This window comes from Ascaphus truei, chromosome 2, assembly GCF_040206685.1.
Source record: "Ascaphus truei isolate aAscTru1 chromosome 2, aAscTru1.hap1, whole genome shotgun sequence".
NCBI classification, from domain to species: Eukaryota; Metazoa; Chordata; class Amphibia; order Anura; family Ascaphidae; genus Ascaphus; species Ascaphus truei.
This window is the reverse complement of record NC_134484.1, coordinates 422,897,819-422,915,903: the sequence shown is the minus strand read 5'-3', so window position 1 is coordinate 422,915,903 and position 18,085 is coordinate 422,897,819. Positions and strand designations below refer to the sequence as shown.

At 37.3% G+C, this 18,085-nt stretch overlaps 1 protein-coding gene across 3 annotated transcripts in view; it reads left to right on the top strand.

Annotated features, from left to right (window-relative positions):
- The window catches only part of ODAD2 (outer dynein arm docking complex subunit 2), a 273,021-nt gene that overhangs the window by 62,615 nt on the left and 192,321 nt on the right, over positions 1-18,085 (top strand). For all 3 annotated transcript variants that reach the window (XM_075587666.1, XM_075587667.1, XM_075587665.1), the window contains exons 8-9: positions 12,164-12,381; positions 13,799-13,954. In XM_075587666.1, coding sequence (XP_075443781.1) covers positions 12,164-12,381; positions 13,799-13,954 — 374 coding nt within the window. The remainder of the gene's footprint in view (positions 1-12,163; positions 12,382-13,798; positions 13,955-18,085) is intronic.

Sequence of the window (18,085 nt, the reverse complement as noted above, 5' to 3'; positions counted from 1 at the left end):
TCTCTGGGGTAACAAACCGTTTCATAAATGATATTCTTATAGTTTGGGTTTCTGATTTTGGGGACTTTAATGATTTGTTTCAACACTGTTCAAGCAATGCATTTGGTCTCGTGGATACAGGTGGATCCCACTTGTATTGTATATTTGGATCTTCTTCTTAAAGTAATACTATCCAAAGTCATGGAAAAATGTGTTAACTTCCAATTTAGCGATTACTATACCAAGACAGATTTCGTTAGCCAATTCCAATCTGGCTTTTGCCCCACACACTCCACGGTAACAACTCTGCTAAAAATTTGCAATGAAATCTAGTGTGGAATGGAACTGGGACAACTCACTGGTGCAATATTCCTAGATTTTGCAAAGGCATTTGATACTGTTGATCGTGTTATCTTGCTTAACAAACTCCAGTGCTCTGGAATAGGGAATAATGAGTTGCATTGTGCTTCAAAACAACAATATCAGCAAACATTGATCGTAGGAATAAATGTATAGCAAATTACCCCTCCAGAGAAAGCAAAAAATGAGGCTGGATTGTATGGTAGCACCCACAAACCTATAAGATGTGTACCTGGAAAAATAAGGTCCCACATGCACTGAGGTAAGGACAATATACACCTGCCGGTGTCCAGCGTTAATACAACATCATGGTGTAGATATGGGGCAATAAACAAATCCTTGCAGCCACTTTGGAAAAGGAGACTGAAAACGGCTCAATATGGAGTGTTTACTCACGCAATTGAAGAGCCTGATCCGTCACCTTTCCTGGAGTATACCGTGCCTCCGTTGTGTTGGATAAACAGGAACAGGGAGAAGAGAAACGAAGCACTGGTTCCACTATAGCAAAAATTGACACAGAGGTGCGTTCCCACAATGAAAGTTTAATGGTCCAAAAAGTACAAATACAGAACACCTACGCGTTTCGGGCTTATGGCCCTTTATCAAGGTGAATAAAACTACATGAATTGGGACATTTAAATACCTTAACTCGGCGCTGGCGTGACCAATCCACCGCCACTTCCTGGTTCAACGGGGAGGATGACGCAGGACGTGACGCGGGACGTGTGACGTCAGTACGCTCAATCCATCACAACAAAATAAACTTTATTTAAACAAAAAGAAAAAAGGATTAACAAAATAAATAAACAGTCCTGAAATGAAAAAAGCACGATCTAAATATACAAAACTATATTAAAAACAAATGTTCACAGATTCAGTGTAAAAAACTCATGACCAGAGGTATGTTAATAATTCATTTGTAGATTACATGAATTCTATATCTCTCCGAACTTTATTTAAACAGAGAATATGAACAAAACAAGCAATCCTGAGTATGAGTGAAATTACATGATCTGGACATTAAAGCTAAATTAAAAACAAAATAAAATGAATTAATCTCATGAGCAGAGATATATTTATGCTTCAGTCATAGATTACACAAATTTTATATCTGTTAAAAACCACAGTGTTAAAGTTCAGTTTGTGAAGCATATATCAGCCTAGTACCTTCAGTATATATATGTGTACATAGACTATAATATATAATAATGATGGTATACATTCTGCAACAATTGCTAGAGGGAATACCCCTTGTATTGTAATATCTGATATCTAGGATGAATAGAATTTTGCCAACGTTCACTATTATTATATTTAAATGATTAATCAAGTATAATAAATGGGTTTCGTATTTTAATAATATATTGTTGTTGGCGAGGTATGGAAAATAAACCATATTGAGTTAAGTGTGTAAACTTATTAAGTGAGAAACTCAATAACAATAAGCATGTTAAATTCAAGACAATAATTTAGGCATAAACACAATGCTATAATTTGATTTAAATAACAGTAGAAATTCTGTTAGTTAAATATCTTTTGTTTGTTTGATATGAACTGTATATATATATATATATATGGCAAAGGTTGAGCTAGGCACATTCATAAACTCAGGCAAGAAACTGTATGTATTGAAATAGCACATAACATTCCCAAGAGACAGGGGATAGAGAAAAGGCAACATGAAAATTATATGATTAGTTTAGAATGCATAGTTCTCGTTGAGTGACCTTATCTTAGAGCAGGAGTGGTCCCAAATCCCAATCGGAATTTAGACCATTTGAAATACGTGTATTTAGAGTAAAGATCCAAAAAAGTTCTCTCCTGTCTAGAATGCCATTTCTATCCCCTCCTCTAATGGGGCATGGTATGTGATCTTTTTTTGTAATTAAACGTAAGTGTTCGAGTATACGAACTTTGAGGGCTCTTATTGTCCGGCCTACATATTGTTTGCCGCAGCCACATTTGAGTACGTAAATTACATATGTTGTATTGCAATTTATAAATGAATTGATGTTATAGATGTTCCCTGTATTGGTGGAAGAAAAATCAGATTTAGATGACATGTATTTACAAGATTTGCATTATAAACATTTAAAGCACCCCTTTGGCAAGTTAGAGACCAGTTTCTTGGTTGTAAATAAACTTGGTGAAACATAATTAGAGATTGTTTTCGCTCTTTTATACACAAATTTGGGACCCTCGTTGTAAACATGTTGTAACACAGGATCGGCAGCCAGTACAGCCCAATGTTTTTTCACAATATTTTTAATTTGATATGCTTGTGTAGTATACTGCATAATAAACATTGGGGATTGTGAAAACGAGTTGTCTCTTTTTTTGGGTTTTAATAATGTGGACCTATCCATTTTTTTGACTTCTTTAAACGCATTGTTCAAATCTAAGCGTGAATAACCTCTGGCCTCAAAACGGTTCATGAGATCCATCGATTGGTTTAGAAAGTCTTCTGAGTTGGTGCAGATTCTTTTTAAACGGATTAATTGGCCTTTTGGTATGTTTTTTAGTAATGACTTGGGGTGGCAGCTGTCAGCACGTAAAAAAGTGTTTCGTGAGTTACTTTTACGGTATACATCTGTGTTAATATTCATAAACATATCAATAAACAGATGTAGATCCAAATAATTTATATGGTGAAAATCATAGTGATAAGTGAAGTGCAAATTTAAATCATTGTTGTTAAGATAATCGGTGAATAATTTTAGAGTGTGAGTGTCCCCGTTCCAAATAAAAATTAGGTCGTCAATATACCTCTTGTAAAAAGTGATAAAGTGTCTAAAAGGGTTAGTATCTCCAAACACGTGGACTGTCTCCCACCAACCAAGAAATAGGTTTGCGTAGGAGGGGGCAAAACTGGTACCCATTGCAGTACCACGTGTTTGGAGATAAAAAGTGTCATCAAACATAAAATAATTGTGAGTTAGTAAGAAGTGTATAGCATCCAAAATAAAGGTGCTCTGTGCTGGGGAGAATTTAGAGTGTTGTAAATAAAATTTGACAGCTGCCATCCCTTGTTCGTGCACTATCACGGTATACAGTGACGTAATGTCCATTGTTAACCAAATGAAATTGCTTTCCCAATCGATGGAACCAAGTTGAGTCATGAGGTCTCCACTATCCATTAAGTGAGAGGGTAATGATTGTACCATTCCCTGTAGGAAGTGGTCCACGTATCTCGATACACCATCTCCCAAAGATCCAATGCTGGAGACTATTGGCCTCCCAGGAGGTGAGACCAAAGTCTTATGGATCTTTGGGAGATGGTGAAAGATCGGAATAACTGGATAGGGACAAAATAGGAAATCTAATTCCTTTGCATCTAAGACACCCAAAACAGATCCCTCCTCTAGGAGGGTTCTCAACTCTTTTAAGAAGACGGATGTCGGGTCGCCACGTAATTTGATATAGGATGATTGGTCCATTAATTGGCGTAAAGCCTCATTCTTATAATCCATTTTATCAAGTATTACGAAGGCTCCCACTTTATCCGCTCCTTTCACAACTATGGAGCTATTGGCCTTAAGGGAATTGAGAGCTTGTCTTTCCATTTTGGTTAGGTTGGAAAAATTATTGCATTTAAGGGGTGTTAGTTGAAATGTATACCCTTTTTGTAATAAGGAAAGGTCTCGCTCAATAAGTTCTTCAAACGTAATTAAACAGTTCCCCTTGGCATGTGTAGGGTAAAAAACTGATTTGCCCCTAAAACCTGAAGCATGTCTGCCTGAAAAGGTAGAAATGTTAGTAACATCAATATTAGCGATCTCTAAGTCAGTGAGATCCTGTATACAACAGTTTTCTTTAAATGTTAATGATCTAACGTTGGGTACTTCATAAGGAGTCACCCCCTCATCATCACTGTCAGAGATTGCATCAGACTGGGATGAATTGTCTTTTTGACCAAAGAATCTTCTTAGTGTGAGCTTGCGTACGTATTTGTGCAAGTCCACTATGGTATCAAACAATTTGAAGTTCGAATCGGGTGCGAATTTCAGTCCTTTGTCTAACACTGAAAGTTCAGCCTGAGTGAGAGTGATGTTTGACAGATTGATAATACCTGTATCCTCAATTAGTAATTCTTTTTTCTCTTCTGAGGGTTCTTTGGATTTTTTTTTTGGCTCCTCCTTGTATGTCTGAAGTTTCCCGTTTTTTTGAGGATCCAAAAAAGGTTCTGGACTCATACTCGTTTTCTCTCTGGCCATTCTGATTGAATTATGCGCCGCCTTGGTGTGCACCTTGTTGCTGGTTTCGATGGTCAAATTCTGATTATCCCTGTAATTAGAAGATGCTCCTTGGGAAAAAAACATCATTGTCAGACACTTCTGATTCGGCGCTGGCTGAGTGGGTGAAAGAAATGTTTTTTTTTAGTATGGATTTTTGTTGTTTCTTGGAGTTGTTAGGTTTTTGAGGTGTAGATGAATTGAATTTCTTTGATGGAAATGTTCTCTGCCATACATATACTTGGTTACGGAGATAATCTAATTTGTCTCTTTCAAACTTGACCTGTTTCTTTGACATTAATTCTTTCTCCATACTTTTAATGTTCTTTGATAGTGATATATCCAATTCATTAAACCCTTCCATCTCTATGTATTGATGTAAGTCTTTCTGTAATATAGAGATTTCTTTATCCAGGGCAATTTTTTCTTTTGTTTTTGCTTGGATAATGAGATCCATTAGGGTGAAGGAACAGGTGTTAAGGGTGTCCTTCCATTTGGTTTCAAATTCAGAATTAATGAACCCAAATGTGGGTGATTTTTTAATTCTTAGCCCTCTAGGGATTCTCTGGGTCTTAACATAATTCTGTAGAAAAATAATGTCCCACCATAATCTTATTATTATGAATTTGGAAAGAAATCCTAATCATGCTGCATTATCAGATAAGGTACTGTTTTATTGATTGCCCCTGGTTATGTGTTTTTAGGGTATTTAAATGTGTTCTGTATATCACACACACCACCTTGCTGCCACCACTGCTCCGGGACACAACCCCTCCCCCCCCCCCCCCCGGCGGCAGCGCAACCCCCCTGCATCTCCCGTACGGGCAGGGAGGTAGCCACGGTGATCGTTGCAGAATGGGGACACATCACCCGCTCCCCCCTTCCCCCCCCCCACGGGGGCAGCGCAACCCCCCTCCATCTCCCGCGCGGGCAGGGAGGCAGCCACAGGGATCGGGGCAGAAGGGGGACACCACACAGCGGCAGATCGGGAGCAAGCACAGAGGAGTGCTACTGAGCATGGCAATATATATTTAAACCCAGAGACAGAACATGAAACACAGACAGAGCTCAGTGCACATCCAGTGAAACTTATACACGGTACAGTGCCTAAATATATATGTATAGATATCTATTAAATAAAATGGTCTTTTAGTTTAACATTTTGGCCAAAGTGTTGTAAGCCCTTGAGCCACTACACGGCAGACCACATCTCAAGGGTACCTAACACTAATATAAATTCTTAATAACCTGTGCATTACCTGTGCATTACCAGGAAGAATGATTTGTAATAAATCTGTCAAAATTAGTTGCATAGTTCTAAGTCTGATTGAAGATCTTATTAACCTGTACATTACCAGGAAAAGCACTCTGTATTAGATAAGAGCTTCAATCAGACTTAGAACTATGCAACTAATTTTGACAGATTTATTATAAATCAACACTTACAACACTTTGGCCAAAATGTTAAACTAAATGACCATTTTATTTAATAGATATCTATACATATATATTTAGGCACTGTGTCATGTATAAGTTTCACTGGATGTGCACTGAGCTCTGTGTTTCATGTTCTGTCTCTGGTTTTAAATATGTATTGCCATGCTCAGTAGCACTCCTCTGTGACACTTATATGCTTATATATATGTTGTGGTTATTTTAGGGGTTCAATATAAGCTTGTAGGTGTCCTGTATGTTTTACAATTCTTGTTCAGCTGGTCTTAGCTGATTGGAGGGTGGCTCCTCCTACCTAATTGAAGCTCACCCCCTCCCACATTTAAATGGTTAAACGCTCACTCCATTGCATCTCCCACTCTCAGGGGAACTTGCTTTCTTGCAGTTTGATTGTGACAAATCTAATACAGAGTGCTTTTCCTGGTAATGTACAGGTTAATAAGAGCTTCAATCAGACTTAAAACTATGCAACTAATTTTGACAGATGTATTATAAATCATTCTTCCTGGTAATGCACAGGTTATTAAGAATTTATATTAGTGTTAGGTACCCTTGAGATGTGGTCTGCCGTGTAGTGGCTCAAGGGCTTACAACACTTTGGCCAAAATGTTAAACTAAAAGACCATTTTATTTAATAGATATCTATACATATATATTTAGGCACTGTACCATGTATATGTATTTGTAACCATGTATTTGTCATCATAACTCTATGCCCAGGACATACTTGAAAACAAGAGATAACTCAATGTATTACTACTTCCTGGTAAAACATTTTATAAATAAAGTGGATTCAAGTAACGAAATCCAAACAGATGTGCACATTATGGAGGTAGCTACCAATAGCTACCTCCATGCTAGAAGTACCCATAATCGAAGTTTTCTAAAGAACATCCCGTTCAGCCATTTAAGTCGGTTGAGACTAAATTGCTTAACAGATTTGGATTTTGTTGCACAGTCCAGCCTTTTGAAGGACAAATTTGTTCAAAAAGGCTTTGAAGAATCCCTCATTGAAGATTCTTTTCTAAAGGCAGCACGTTTGGAGAGATTGGATTTGTTAAAATCAACTAATGAGAAACATCATATGAAAATTGGATAGAAATAGGCCAATTGGAACGATAGGACAGTCTTTACTACAAAATTTAGCCAATCATATAAGTCGGTGGGAACCATCATCAGACGCCATTGGGGCATTTTGACACTTGATCCAATCCTCAAAGGAGATGTGCAAATGTACCCATTTTTTATTTATAAGAAAGTTGACAGTACTAAAAGTAAGTTGGCACCTACAAAACTTAGATCTTCGTCCAATAGTGCTTGCAGTCTGAGACCTATGGGAAACTATAAATGCAAAAGAGGAAGGTGCATTAATTGCACCTTTCTTGATACTAAAAATAATTTTACATCTTTCTCAGTAATGCTTACAGATGTCTGGATATTTAGCCAATATTACATTTTCTTTCTGTTGCATCATAGTTCAATTTTCCATTTTTTTTTCATTATAATAGCAATTTTTTACGGAAATTTAAGATATGTTATATAACATCCTTAATTTAGTATATATCATCCTCCCTGGAAGGGTACACCACCCCACCTTCCCCCCTCCCCCTCTCCCACCCCTACCCCCTCCTTCCCTACCCCCCCTCTCTGTCCTCCCTCTTCGAGGACTCCACTTTCAAGGACAGCTGAGCCTGTCTTTCTTTTTCCCCACTAAATGGAAAAAAAACAAAATGTTCTGTATTAGGCCGTGAACTATGTATGTTGAATATGTCTTGTATTACTGCCTAATAAAACTATTTGAAAAAAAAAAAATATTAGTATATATTATATATTTTTTTTATTCACATTAATGTTTTACACTTTATTATATACTTTCTTTAATATAAATCACTATGTTATAGTTGTCATAAAGTCAAACAATCTGTATATATGCATGTATTTTTATTATATAAATTGTATATGTACACCTAACACACAGTTAATTTATAGGTGGTAACTTTGCAAAATTATCTTCCACCAATTGGAATTCATGCTACAGTATTAGCTAAAAAGACCATCCTAGCCCACCCCTGGAACATCCGCTGATGAAGTTGGCATCTTAGCTGAAGAAACTCGTAGGGTTGTGTCATCACGTTAGAATCAGTGGAACAGCTGTTGAGGATTTCCCTGAGGGCAAAGCATCGGACTGTAGAGAGGCCGCTTGCACAGAGTTTGTTTTTTCCCTGAAGGAGGTGTGTGACTGCTTCATCATACTAAAGATGAAAAACACACTTATCTCGAAGAATCTATACAGCCCATGGATAAATGATGTTCCAGATTTTGAGTTGTTAAACTTTTTTGAGACAAATGCAATGAATTAAAATAATATACCTCATAATATCTAAATCCCAATGGGTCTAGAATTCCCTACAAAGGATTGGGCTAGTTACTTACTGATTGTCATAATTTATTTTAGAAAATGACCCAAGTTCCAATCTATATTGCGGTCCATCGGAAAGCGTATTTTTAAGATACAAATCCAATACGCTTCCCTACTGTCTAGAAGAGTTAATGTATCTCCTCCTCGTTCTTTAATTGCAATTTTTTCAATTCCCAAACAGGAAAAATTCTGTTTGTAGGTTAGATGCGATACATCTGGGACATATGTAATATCCTTTGAATTGAATCTATAGATTACCTTTAGATGTATGTTTTATATTACAACTTGGTGCCAATTTTGATTTGAGGTTTGGAGCTCTTTTAAAATAGATCTGAGGTTGTTCAGTCGGATCTCATTTAGAATGTTATCTTTTTTTTAGGATACCCCAATGTTTTTTGTTTCTGTATGTGATTACAGATAGTTTAATAGATGGAATCCAATAGTGATTGAAAAAGTTACTGCAACCGAGATAAGCCCAACATTCCAATGTGGATACGCATTTGTGCAGGTTAACTCAACAGAAAGTCTTGCAAACATGTACTTGTTTGATTAGTTGGCACACATATTATTTTTATTTATAAAAATGTTTTACCAGGAATACATTGAGAGTTACCCCTTGTTTTCAAATATGTCCTGGACATACAGTTAAGATGACAAATAATACATGGTTACAAATACATAGTTACATAAGTGAACAGAGTATACATTATATACAAGACATTGCATGCACAGTTAGAGATAATGTAAATATACATTTATAGTGTAATAGATTTGTCAATCCTATTAGTGTCTTTATGCCATTCCAATAATGGCACAGGAGCCAGAAAACATATGGTCTTTGCGCCATTCTCAGAGAGGCATGCATTGTGTTTCTTTAGTTGATCACCTTTACAGTTCTTATGACCATTGTTTGTAGGGAATTTTCAATGAAGGTATCCATCATCATTGTGTTCGGATTCATTAGTTTCTGCACATTGACATTGGCAAAATCTGTTTGAAGAATCAAATTTAAGATTAAAAGTGTGGTTCCACCTAGTTTTATTTCCTAGTTAGGAATCAGAAAAAATACTTGCGGAGTTAAGTATCTTGTGAAGCATGTATCCCCATTGCTGATATTAGTGTGGTTCAACTCCCCAAGCCCTCTTCTTTCCACCTATAGAAAAGAAGCCTGGAATGGACCTTTAAGTTTGAAATAATCATAATATGAACCATCTTGCCTTGTATTATTTTGCTCACACAGCCAAAATTATTACAAATAAATAACAGTGATTTCTTGCTAGTTAAAATATGTCCAAACCAAATAACCAATGAAACCTTTGGATGTTGTTAAATCAGCATTCTGTCGCTCCAAGGCTGATTTTCTCTTTTGTTTTATTAAACAAGATATTTAAAAAAACTAAGTACTGTATCAATACAATATAAAAACAATACAATTAGACTGTAAGCTCCTCGGAGCAGGGACTCCTCTTCCTTAATGTCTAAAGCACTTATTCCCATGATCTGTTATTTATATTATCTGTTATTTATTGGATTACCACATGTATTACTGCTGTGAAGCGCTATGTACATTAATGGCGCTATATAAATAAAGACATACAATACAATACAATATACACATTTTAACTTTTTGTACCAAATTAGCACCCATATACTGTTATCAGATCGTTAAATGATTCTATATAAGACATTTCTCATACCTTAACTGTTTTGATAATGTATTATTTTTAGGGAAACGATTAAGGTAAAATACAATAGCATTTGAAGTTTTTACGTATTTATTTTATACTTACTGAATATTTTTTGTTTTTTTTTATCCACGACTTCTGTTTTTGTAAGGATCTATCCATTGTTACTACTCTATGATGGGTAGTTTTTTTCATGATGTCTCATGATAAAGCCATGAAAGGTTGAAGTTTGTGTGCAGCATTGCAGCAATTCAGCAGGTATTAACCTTGCTCAATGTGTTTGTAAGTTGTGCCGTGCATGAGGGTCTGTGTCCTGAAAAGTTAAGGTTTCATGACTTAATTGGTAATCAAACAATTAAGTAGATACAGTATTGTGTTTTCTTAAAGAGGCAATCCAAGTGGGCGATTCCCCCCCCCCCTCTCTTTTTAATTTTTTTTTATTACTGTACATAGGATTGAAGCAGGGGTCTCTGGAGCAGAACCCTATTAATTTCAGCTCCGGTGATTCGGCTCTGGTGACTCCTTGCCCCTGAAGATACTTACCTCCCTAGGGGATGCTGGTAGCCACTTCACATGGCTAGCAGGGATTATATAATGGACGCTTTTTAAAGGTGCATGCCATGCGGGCAAATAGGAAGCCATAACGTAACCCAGTTCGGCTTCCTATTGGCCCACTGGATGTAGCAACTTTAAACTCCAGCCATAGCTGCTACCTGCACCCCATAACGAGATCTGTATCTCTGGAATCAGGGATGCCCAGAGCTGAATTAATGGGGTTCAGCTCCAGGGATGCCCCGCTTCAATCCTATGTAAAAAAAATAAAATAAATGTGCCCGCTTGGTTTCCTCCTTTAAGACTACAACTTTACAGATGTACAGTCAATTAGTGATATGCGCTCCAACATAAAAGTCCAATCCTGGTGTAAATCCTTTAGGTAATAATGTAGAAAAATAGGTACTGGGGCTAGTGAGGTATGTATTCATAATGTAGCATATACCATTAACAAGAACTCTAGCCCTGAAGGCTGAAGGCTGAAATATGAAGAAAATCAGACCTACAGCCTCATTGGGGGAGTCCAGAGGTAGGTAGAAAGAGGAATATCTACTCACAATTTGTATTGCCCCAGTCCTGTAGTTCTTGATGAGCGTGCAGCCAGTAGAATGCAGAGAGATCCAAGGGAAAAAAACTCCAACGCACAGCCCCGAACAAAGTAGGTCCCACAAAACTAATAAAAATATATCAAATGCTTTATTCTTCCATAGAATTATAGAAGAATAAAGCATTTGATATATTTTAATTAGTTTTGTGGGACCTACTTTGTTCAGGGCTGTGCGTTGGAGTTTTTTTTCCCTTGGATAACTTTACAGATGTAGCCAGACTTACTGTCCTTGGCATTGCGGATGAACAGAACTTTGTGTAGTAATGTAAAGGTTTTCTTTTTTACTCCTTTTTATTTTATAACCTGTGTAATCTTCTTTTTTTTTTTTTTTTAGCACTTTTAACACCTTTTTTTGTATTAAATCTAAAATGTAACAAGTACTTTTGTACTTTGACCTCTAATTAAACCCATTACCTTTTGAAGGGCCTTCTTACTTTCCTTTTGGACAGGTTTCCCTAAATTATTATTTTTTGTTATTATGTGTTCTTCTGGGGAACCAGGTACTCCTGAGGTGTAAGCCCTTGAATCCTTGTGGTCGCAGCATAATTGGTGTATAGTGTGAGTGCCCATTTGTAGTGCCTGGCGGGGAAGTGGGTAAGGCAACTTGTTTTCCAGTTGTGTTCACACACACACACACACACACACACACACACACACACACACACACACACACACACACACACACACACACACACACACACACACACACACACACACACACACTCTGTCAAGCCTGTATGTGACAATGTGTAATTAATAAATGGGAATTTTAGTTGTCTTTTTTTCGGCCAACATACATTGGTTTACATATTATTTTTCCCATCAGCATTCATTGAGATTTCAATATGATTGACATAAATTTACTATTTTTTCCTAGGATTTTACATTTTTTGAAGACAAACCAGTGACTCAAAAGATTCAACATGTGGATGTAGTTGATGCTGAGGAACTGAGCCAAAACTATCGGTCTAATGAGTACCCAGAAAAGAAAGCACGCGAGAAGACAAGGCATTCCCTTGTAAAAAGCAAGACTAACAAGCAGAAATTAGAACCATCTCTGAGATGGAAGAATCTTACCCTTAATGGTCACCAGGAGTATGTTGTCTTTTTATTTCTCATGCATTACTATGCACATAGTTTATGGACATTTTAAATTAACTCGCAATATACACAGAACCTAAATAAATTCAGTAAAACTTGGTTATTTTGTCAATGGAAAGGTTTTGTGGAAACTTTAATTAAGTTGAAGATTGTATATCATCATGCATACAAGTACTGTAGCTTTACAGAAAAAGCTCAGACATAAGGCATTATCAAATTATATTTTGATTTATACAAACATTTGAATTCAGTAGTCAATTACATTGAATAGCAATAACAAATATGATGAAGGTATGCCAAATAAATGGAAAAATCAGAAATTAATGTATCTCATTTATTTTAAATTCCTATATATAGTGAAGAGTTTTTAAAAACACTGGGGCATATTTATTTATTTAGCAGTGCTAAGGCACCTTGTAGGGCACAAATGGCCATATTTACTAAGAGGTGCTACTCTATAAAACACCTTCCAATTCGGCAAGACCTGTTACGGCCAATTCAAGGTGAGAAATGCAAGTAGATACTGATGTAGCGGCTGTTATTCAAACACATCTTAGCGCCGATTTTGAGTTCTCTGCTGTTCCCCACGCAGTATGAACGCGGCCAATCGCCCCAGGCACCCACGCTTATCGCAGATGTTTTGTTTGAATTTCATGGATTCTGTTTCTTTGTTTGCAATAAAATGGATGAATTGTAATGTGTACAGTACTGTGCTGTGTCAATTTCATGTTTTTAAAAGCCAGAACACTAAAATGCGTTTTTCTGCTCTCGCCGCGCTCGCATCTTAGTGCGGGGAGGCTGGAATTCATCCCGCGGTTTCAAATCGGGATTCCGATGTACATAACACGTGAAGTGTTCGAATAACGGCCGCTGCATCAGTATGGCTTAACTGCAATAGTGCCTATAACTGCACTATCGCACGGAAACTCACTGACTTCAATTTTGAGTTTCTGTGTGATTGGCACTATCGCAATTTAAGGAATAACTCGAAAGTACCTTACCGCTTAGCACTGCTATTTCCCCTTGTGTGTATGTTCCTACCCACCAGTTCGGTTATATAATAACGACTCTCCATGTGAAATAGTTTGTGGGTAGGTATTTTTGATTGGAGATATTATTGGTCTTCATGACACCATGATTTGCATATAAAAATCTTTCAAATTATGAAGAGTTGTTTCTTATGTCTCCTTTTGAGTTCTGTGTCTGAGAACTCATCATGCTTCCAATTAAACATTAACTCTCTTTGCAATGATAAGGAAGCAGGTGTTCTCAGGGATTAATTGTTACTGTGACAGTGTCAAATTGTATTGATTTAATTGAAAGTGAAATAACATTTTGAAAAACATGAAATCACTGAAAATGAGGATCAGTTTGTGCGCTTGACTTCTAGAACTATTTCATATTTTTCCAGAAACATAATTGAAAACAAAGATATAAAGGAAGAAAAGATTCTTAACAAAAGAGAGGCGTCCAAAGATCAGAGACCAATTAAACCTTCTAGCTCAGAAAGTAGGAAGAGCTCTAATGTTATCACCTCTGCTGTAAGAAGGCACTCTGTTTTAAAAAGGTAGGAATATTTTGTCAGTTCTCTCATTTTTTAAATATTTTATGAAATATCTCAAACATAGTGTATTGGTATTGTAATGCTTTATAAAGTCTAAATCATATAAGGTAAGAATGTCACAATGCAGATGTAACATAAATATGCTTTCCGTGGAATCTGAAGACATTTTATAAGGGTTCTGTGGTTCACCATGTATAGACTATACCTCATTTAGTTGTTTACATTTGGCATGCTAAATTTAAAGTTTATAGTGCCCTTAGGACATTCAGGGAATGTCACAAGAGCTGGTACTCTCTTAGCCCTTATGATGTTCTCTGCTGGTCATGCCACAGTTGCTCATGTCTAGGCCATGTGATCAAGACCACAATCGAAATGTCATTGATGACACCCCAGGGCTATATAATGCCTATGCTAGTGATTACATGACACAGGAGTCGCAACATACATGGCTGTTGACATTCCAAAACTAAAATAGTTCTTCACAGTTGATGTAGACGCCCACCATACATCTATATATCTATGTGAATGAATGGGAGTCTGCAGTGCACATATAAATTAATATTTGGCTGTTTTAAGTGATTATACCAACATAAATACAGTTTGCCTGCTAAAGCAAGACAACTTTGACGCAATTAGCATAAGGGAGGGACAAGCAAGAGGTAATGGTCTAGAAAGAATAGATTGGAATGGGGAAATACAGTCGCTAAGGGTCATGGGGTTGGATTGGGGAGAATGGGGAGTTTAGCAAGTAGTGAGTCACTCATATTTAATAGAGATAATACTAGTAAACTTCTAAAGACTAAAATCAATTGGAGGAGCAGGCAGAAGTGGATAAGCAATGGCATAGACTAGTAACAACCTTAAGTGCATGCTTGCTGATGCAAGAAGTCTGGCAGGTAAACTAGGGGAGTTTGAATTAATAGCTAGATGGGAGAAATTTGTTATCATAGCCATTATTGAAACATGGTGGGGTGAAACTCATGACTCGGCAGTTAATTTAGAGAGGTATTTCCATTTTCGGAGGGATCAAGTAAATAGAAAAAGTAGTGCAGTATGTTAATATGTTAAACTGGATTTAAAAACTATTATACGCGAAGAAGTTTAAAATGTTGCGACTTTGTGGATAGAAATTAGCAGTGTACATAAAAGTACACAAAAATGTTTGTAGCTATATGCTATAAACCACTAAATATCTGTGAGATTGAGGAGGCCAAAATACTTTTGCAAAATGGAGATGGCATCAAAACTAGGTAATGTTTGCATAATGGGTGATTTCAGTTATCCAGACAAACACTGGGGCAATGAGATTAGCAGTACAACTAAAGGGAACAGGTTTTTGGGGGGTGCTAAAAGACAATTACATGAGCCAACCAGGAGAGGGGCTATACTGGATTTGGTAATATCAAGCAATGTAGAAGTGATAAGAAATATTCAAGTGACGGAATATTTGCCTATCAGTGATCATAACATGGTCTCATTTGAAATAAATGATTAAAAACCATATCATACGGTTTAAACAAAGACTCTTAGGGGCCTATTCTACTAGCCTCGGTAACCCACTTATTGAGGCCTTTTCAGCCAAAATGCCTACTGCTATTCAGAAAGCCTCGATAAGTGGGCGATAAAGGCATGAATCGCCATTTTTTGCTGCTGTCCAAAACACGTCGCCGGGTAAGCATTGATAAGCCACTTTTCGGCAGGTTTTAAATCTCGTGTAATTCTAGTAGCCTCGATTAGCTTATCGAGGCTAAGCGCGGCTCTGAAACAGTTGGCGTGAAGCTGGGGAGAAGCTTCAGAGGCACCAACGAGAGAGTGACTTAGAAAAAAAAAAGATTTTTCTTGCACCGGATTGATGCCGGGAGTCTCTAGAGCTGATACCCATTAAAATCAGCACCGGAGACCCCCCGCAATAAAATCCCATGCAATAAAAATGCATTTGCAGGCAACTGCAATAAAAATGCAATAAAAATGCATTTGCACACACATTCATTACCTTAGCGGCTAACCGCTAAGGCAATGAAGGGGTTAACTACCACTGCCATGTTTATTGTGGGTAGCGGGGGTGGGTGAAGGTGGTATTTGGCCCTTAGTGGGTGTTTAGGCCTTGCGGGAGGGTTGTGGGTAGAGTTAACCCCTTCATTACTTTTGCGGTTAATACCGCTAAGGTATTTAAGGGGTTAACCACTCCAGCTACCCACCCGTTAGGTATAAACACCCACCAAGGGCCAAATGCCAACTTCACCCATCCTCGCTACCCACAATAAACATTCAAAAACAAAACAACACTACTACACATACAGTACAGTACATAGTTACATAGTAGATGAGGTTGAAAAAAGACATAGGTCCATCAAGTTCAACCTATGCTAAATTTAGACAACAGATACTTTATCCTATATCTATAGTTACTTATTGATCCAGAGGAAGGCAAACAAAAATCCCCATTAAGGGGAAAAATTGATTCCTTCCTGACTCCAAGAATTGGCAATCGGATAAATCCCTGGATCAACATCCTTCCCATGTATACTTATTTGGTATTTCCCTGTATACCTTTCCCATCTAAAAAGATGTCCAACCTTTTTTTGAACACATCTATTGTATCTGCCACCACAGTCTCCATGGGTAATGAATTCCACATTTTAACTGCCCTTACTGTAAAGAACCCTTTCCTTTGTTGCTGGTGAAATTTCCTTTCCTCCAACCTTAAGGGATGGCTCAGAGTCCTTAGTAATGGGCTAAATTACTATTATCCACATATGGATAATAGTGTATTTGCCCATTATAAAATTAAACATGAGCCAGCCAGCATGAATAAAGTAAATACAACTTCTACTTACCCCTGCCATGATGAAGGGCGTCATCATCACCATACTCCAGGTCCATGTCCTCCGTTGGCAGCATGAGTACAAGAAAAATTACAATATAATGGCCCCTAACTCCTTAATCACCTTAGCGGTTAATAACCGTTGTGGTAATTAAGGGGTAATCGGATTGGAGCTGTATAATCGGACCCTAAAATGTGACATCACAGGCCCTATATATATATATATAATGCCTGCACGTCTAATTTTAGAGGAAGATCTCGATGCAGCAACATCATTTTGGATTTACCATCGGGTTTTGGATTGAAAGAATAGATAAGATTAAAGAAAAGAAGAAAATAATGACAGATGAAGATAAAAGAAGGTGAAAGAAAGATTTTTGTACCTGATGCTGTTCTTCAAGGAGGATGGAGTCGGATTGCAGTGGATGACGTCGCTGATCGAGAGCTTCCTGATATACCGAGATTCGGAAGGTGAAGACTTCTAAAGGTCTTTTTTCGGGTTTTTTATTGTATTTATTTTTATGTTTCTCATTGCCCATTGACTGCTAATGTATTAATCTGTGCCCATTTAGGGTACAGATAAATACAGTGACAGGCAATGCATTTTTTTTTTATTTAATTGATATGTTGGCAAGTGGTTTTAATTCTTGAATTGGTTGGATAGGTGTTTATTTAATTGTATTCTTATGTTTTGGAATAACATAATTTTAATTATTTTGCTGTTTTGGTGATATATCAATTGTATTCATGTGTACTATTAGGCTTTGTAGTTCATGTACTGTTGGGGTGTTTAGGTGTATTTCTTTTATTATTGGGAGAAGGAGTGGCTCAGTGAGTCAAAGACACTGTCTAGCACTGAGCTTGAAGCAGGTTAGCCTGGTTCAATTCCCGGGGTTGTCTCCTTGTGACCTTGGGCAAGTCACTTTATTTCCCTGTGCCTCAGGCACAAAAAACATAGATTGTAAGCTCAACGGGGCAGGGACCTGTGCCTGCAAAATGTCTCTGTAAAGCGCTACGTAAAACTAGCAGCGCTATACAAGAACATACTATTATTATTATTATTTTTTATTATTGTGTATTTTTGGCCTTAATGATTTGTATTAGTTTGACCATTGAGTGCTATAGTGCCTTATCATGCCCATATTATATAGGTATGATGTACCACTGTACCAATCAATGGGTAGAGGGTGGATATAGTGGGGCCGGGGTGGGTGGTTAGGCCTCCCGGGTGTGTAGCGGGGGATTGGGGCTAACCCCTTAATCAATTTGGCAATTAATAACTGATATAGTAATTAAGGGGTTAGGGGCCA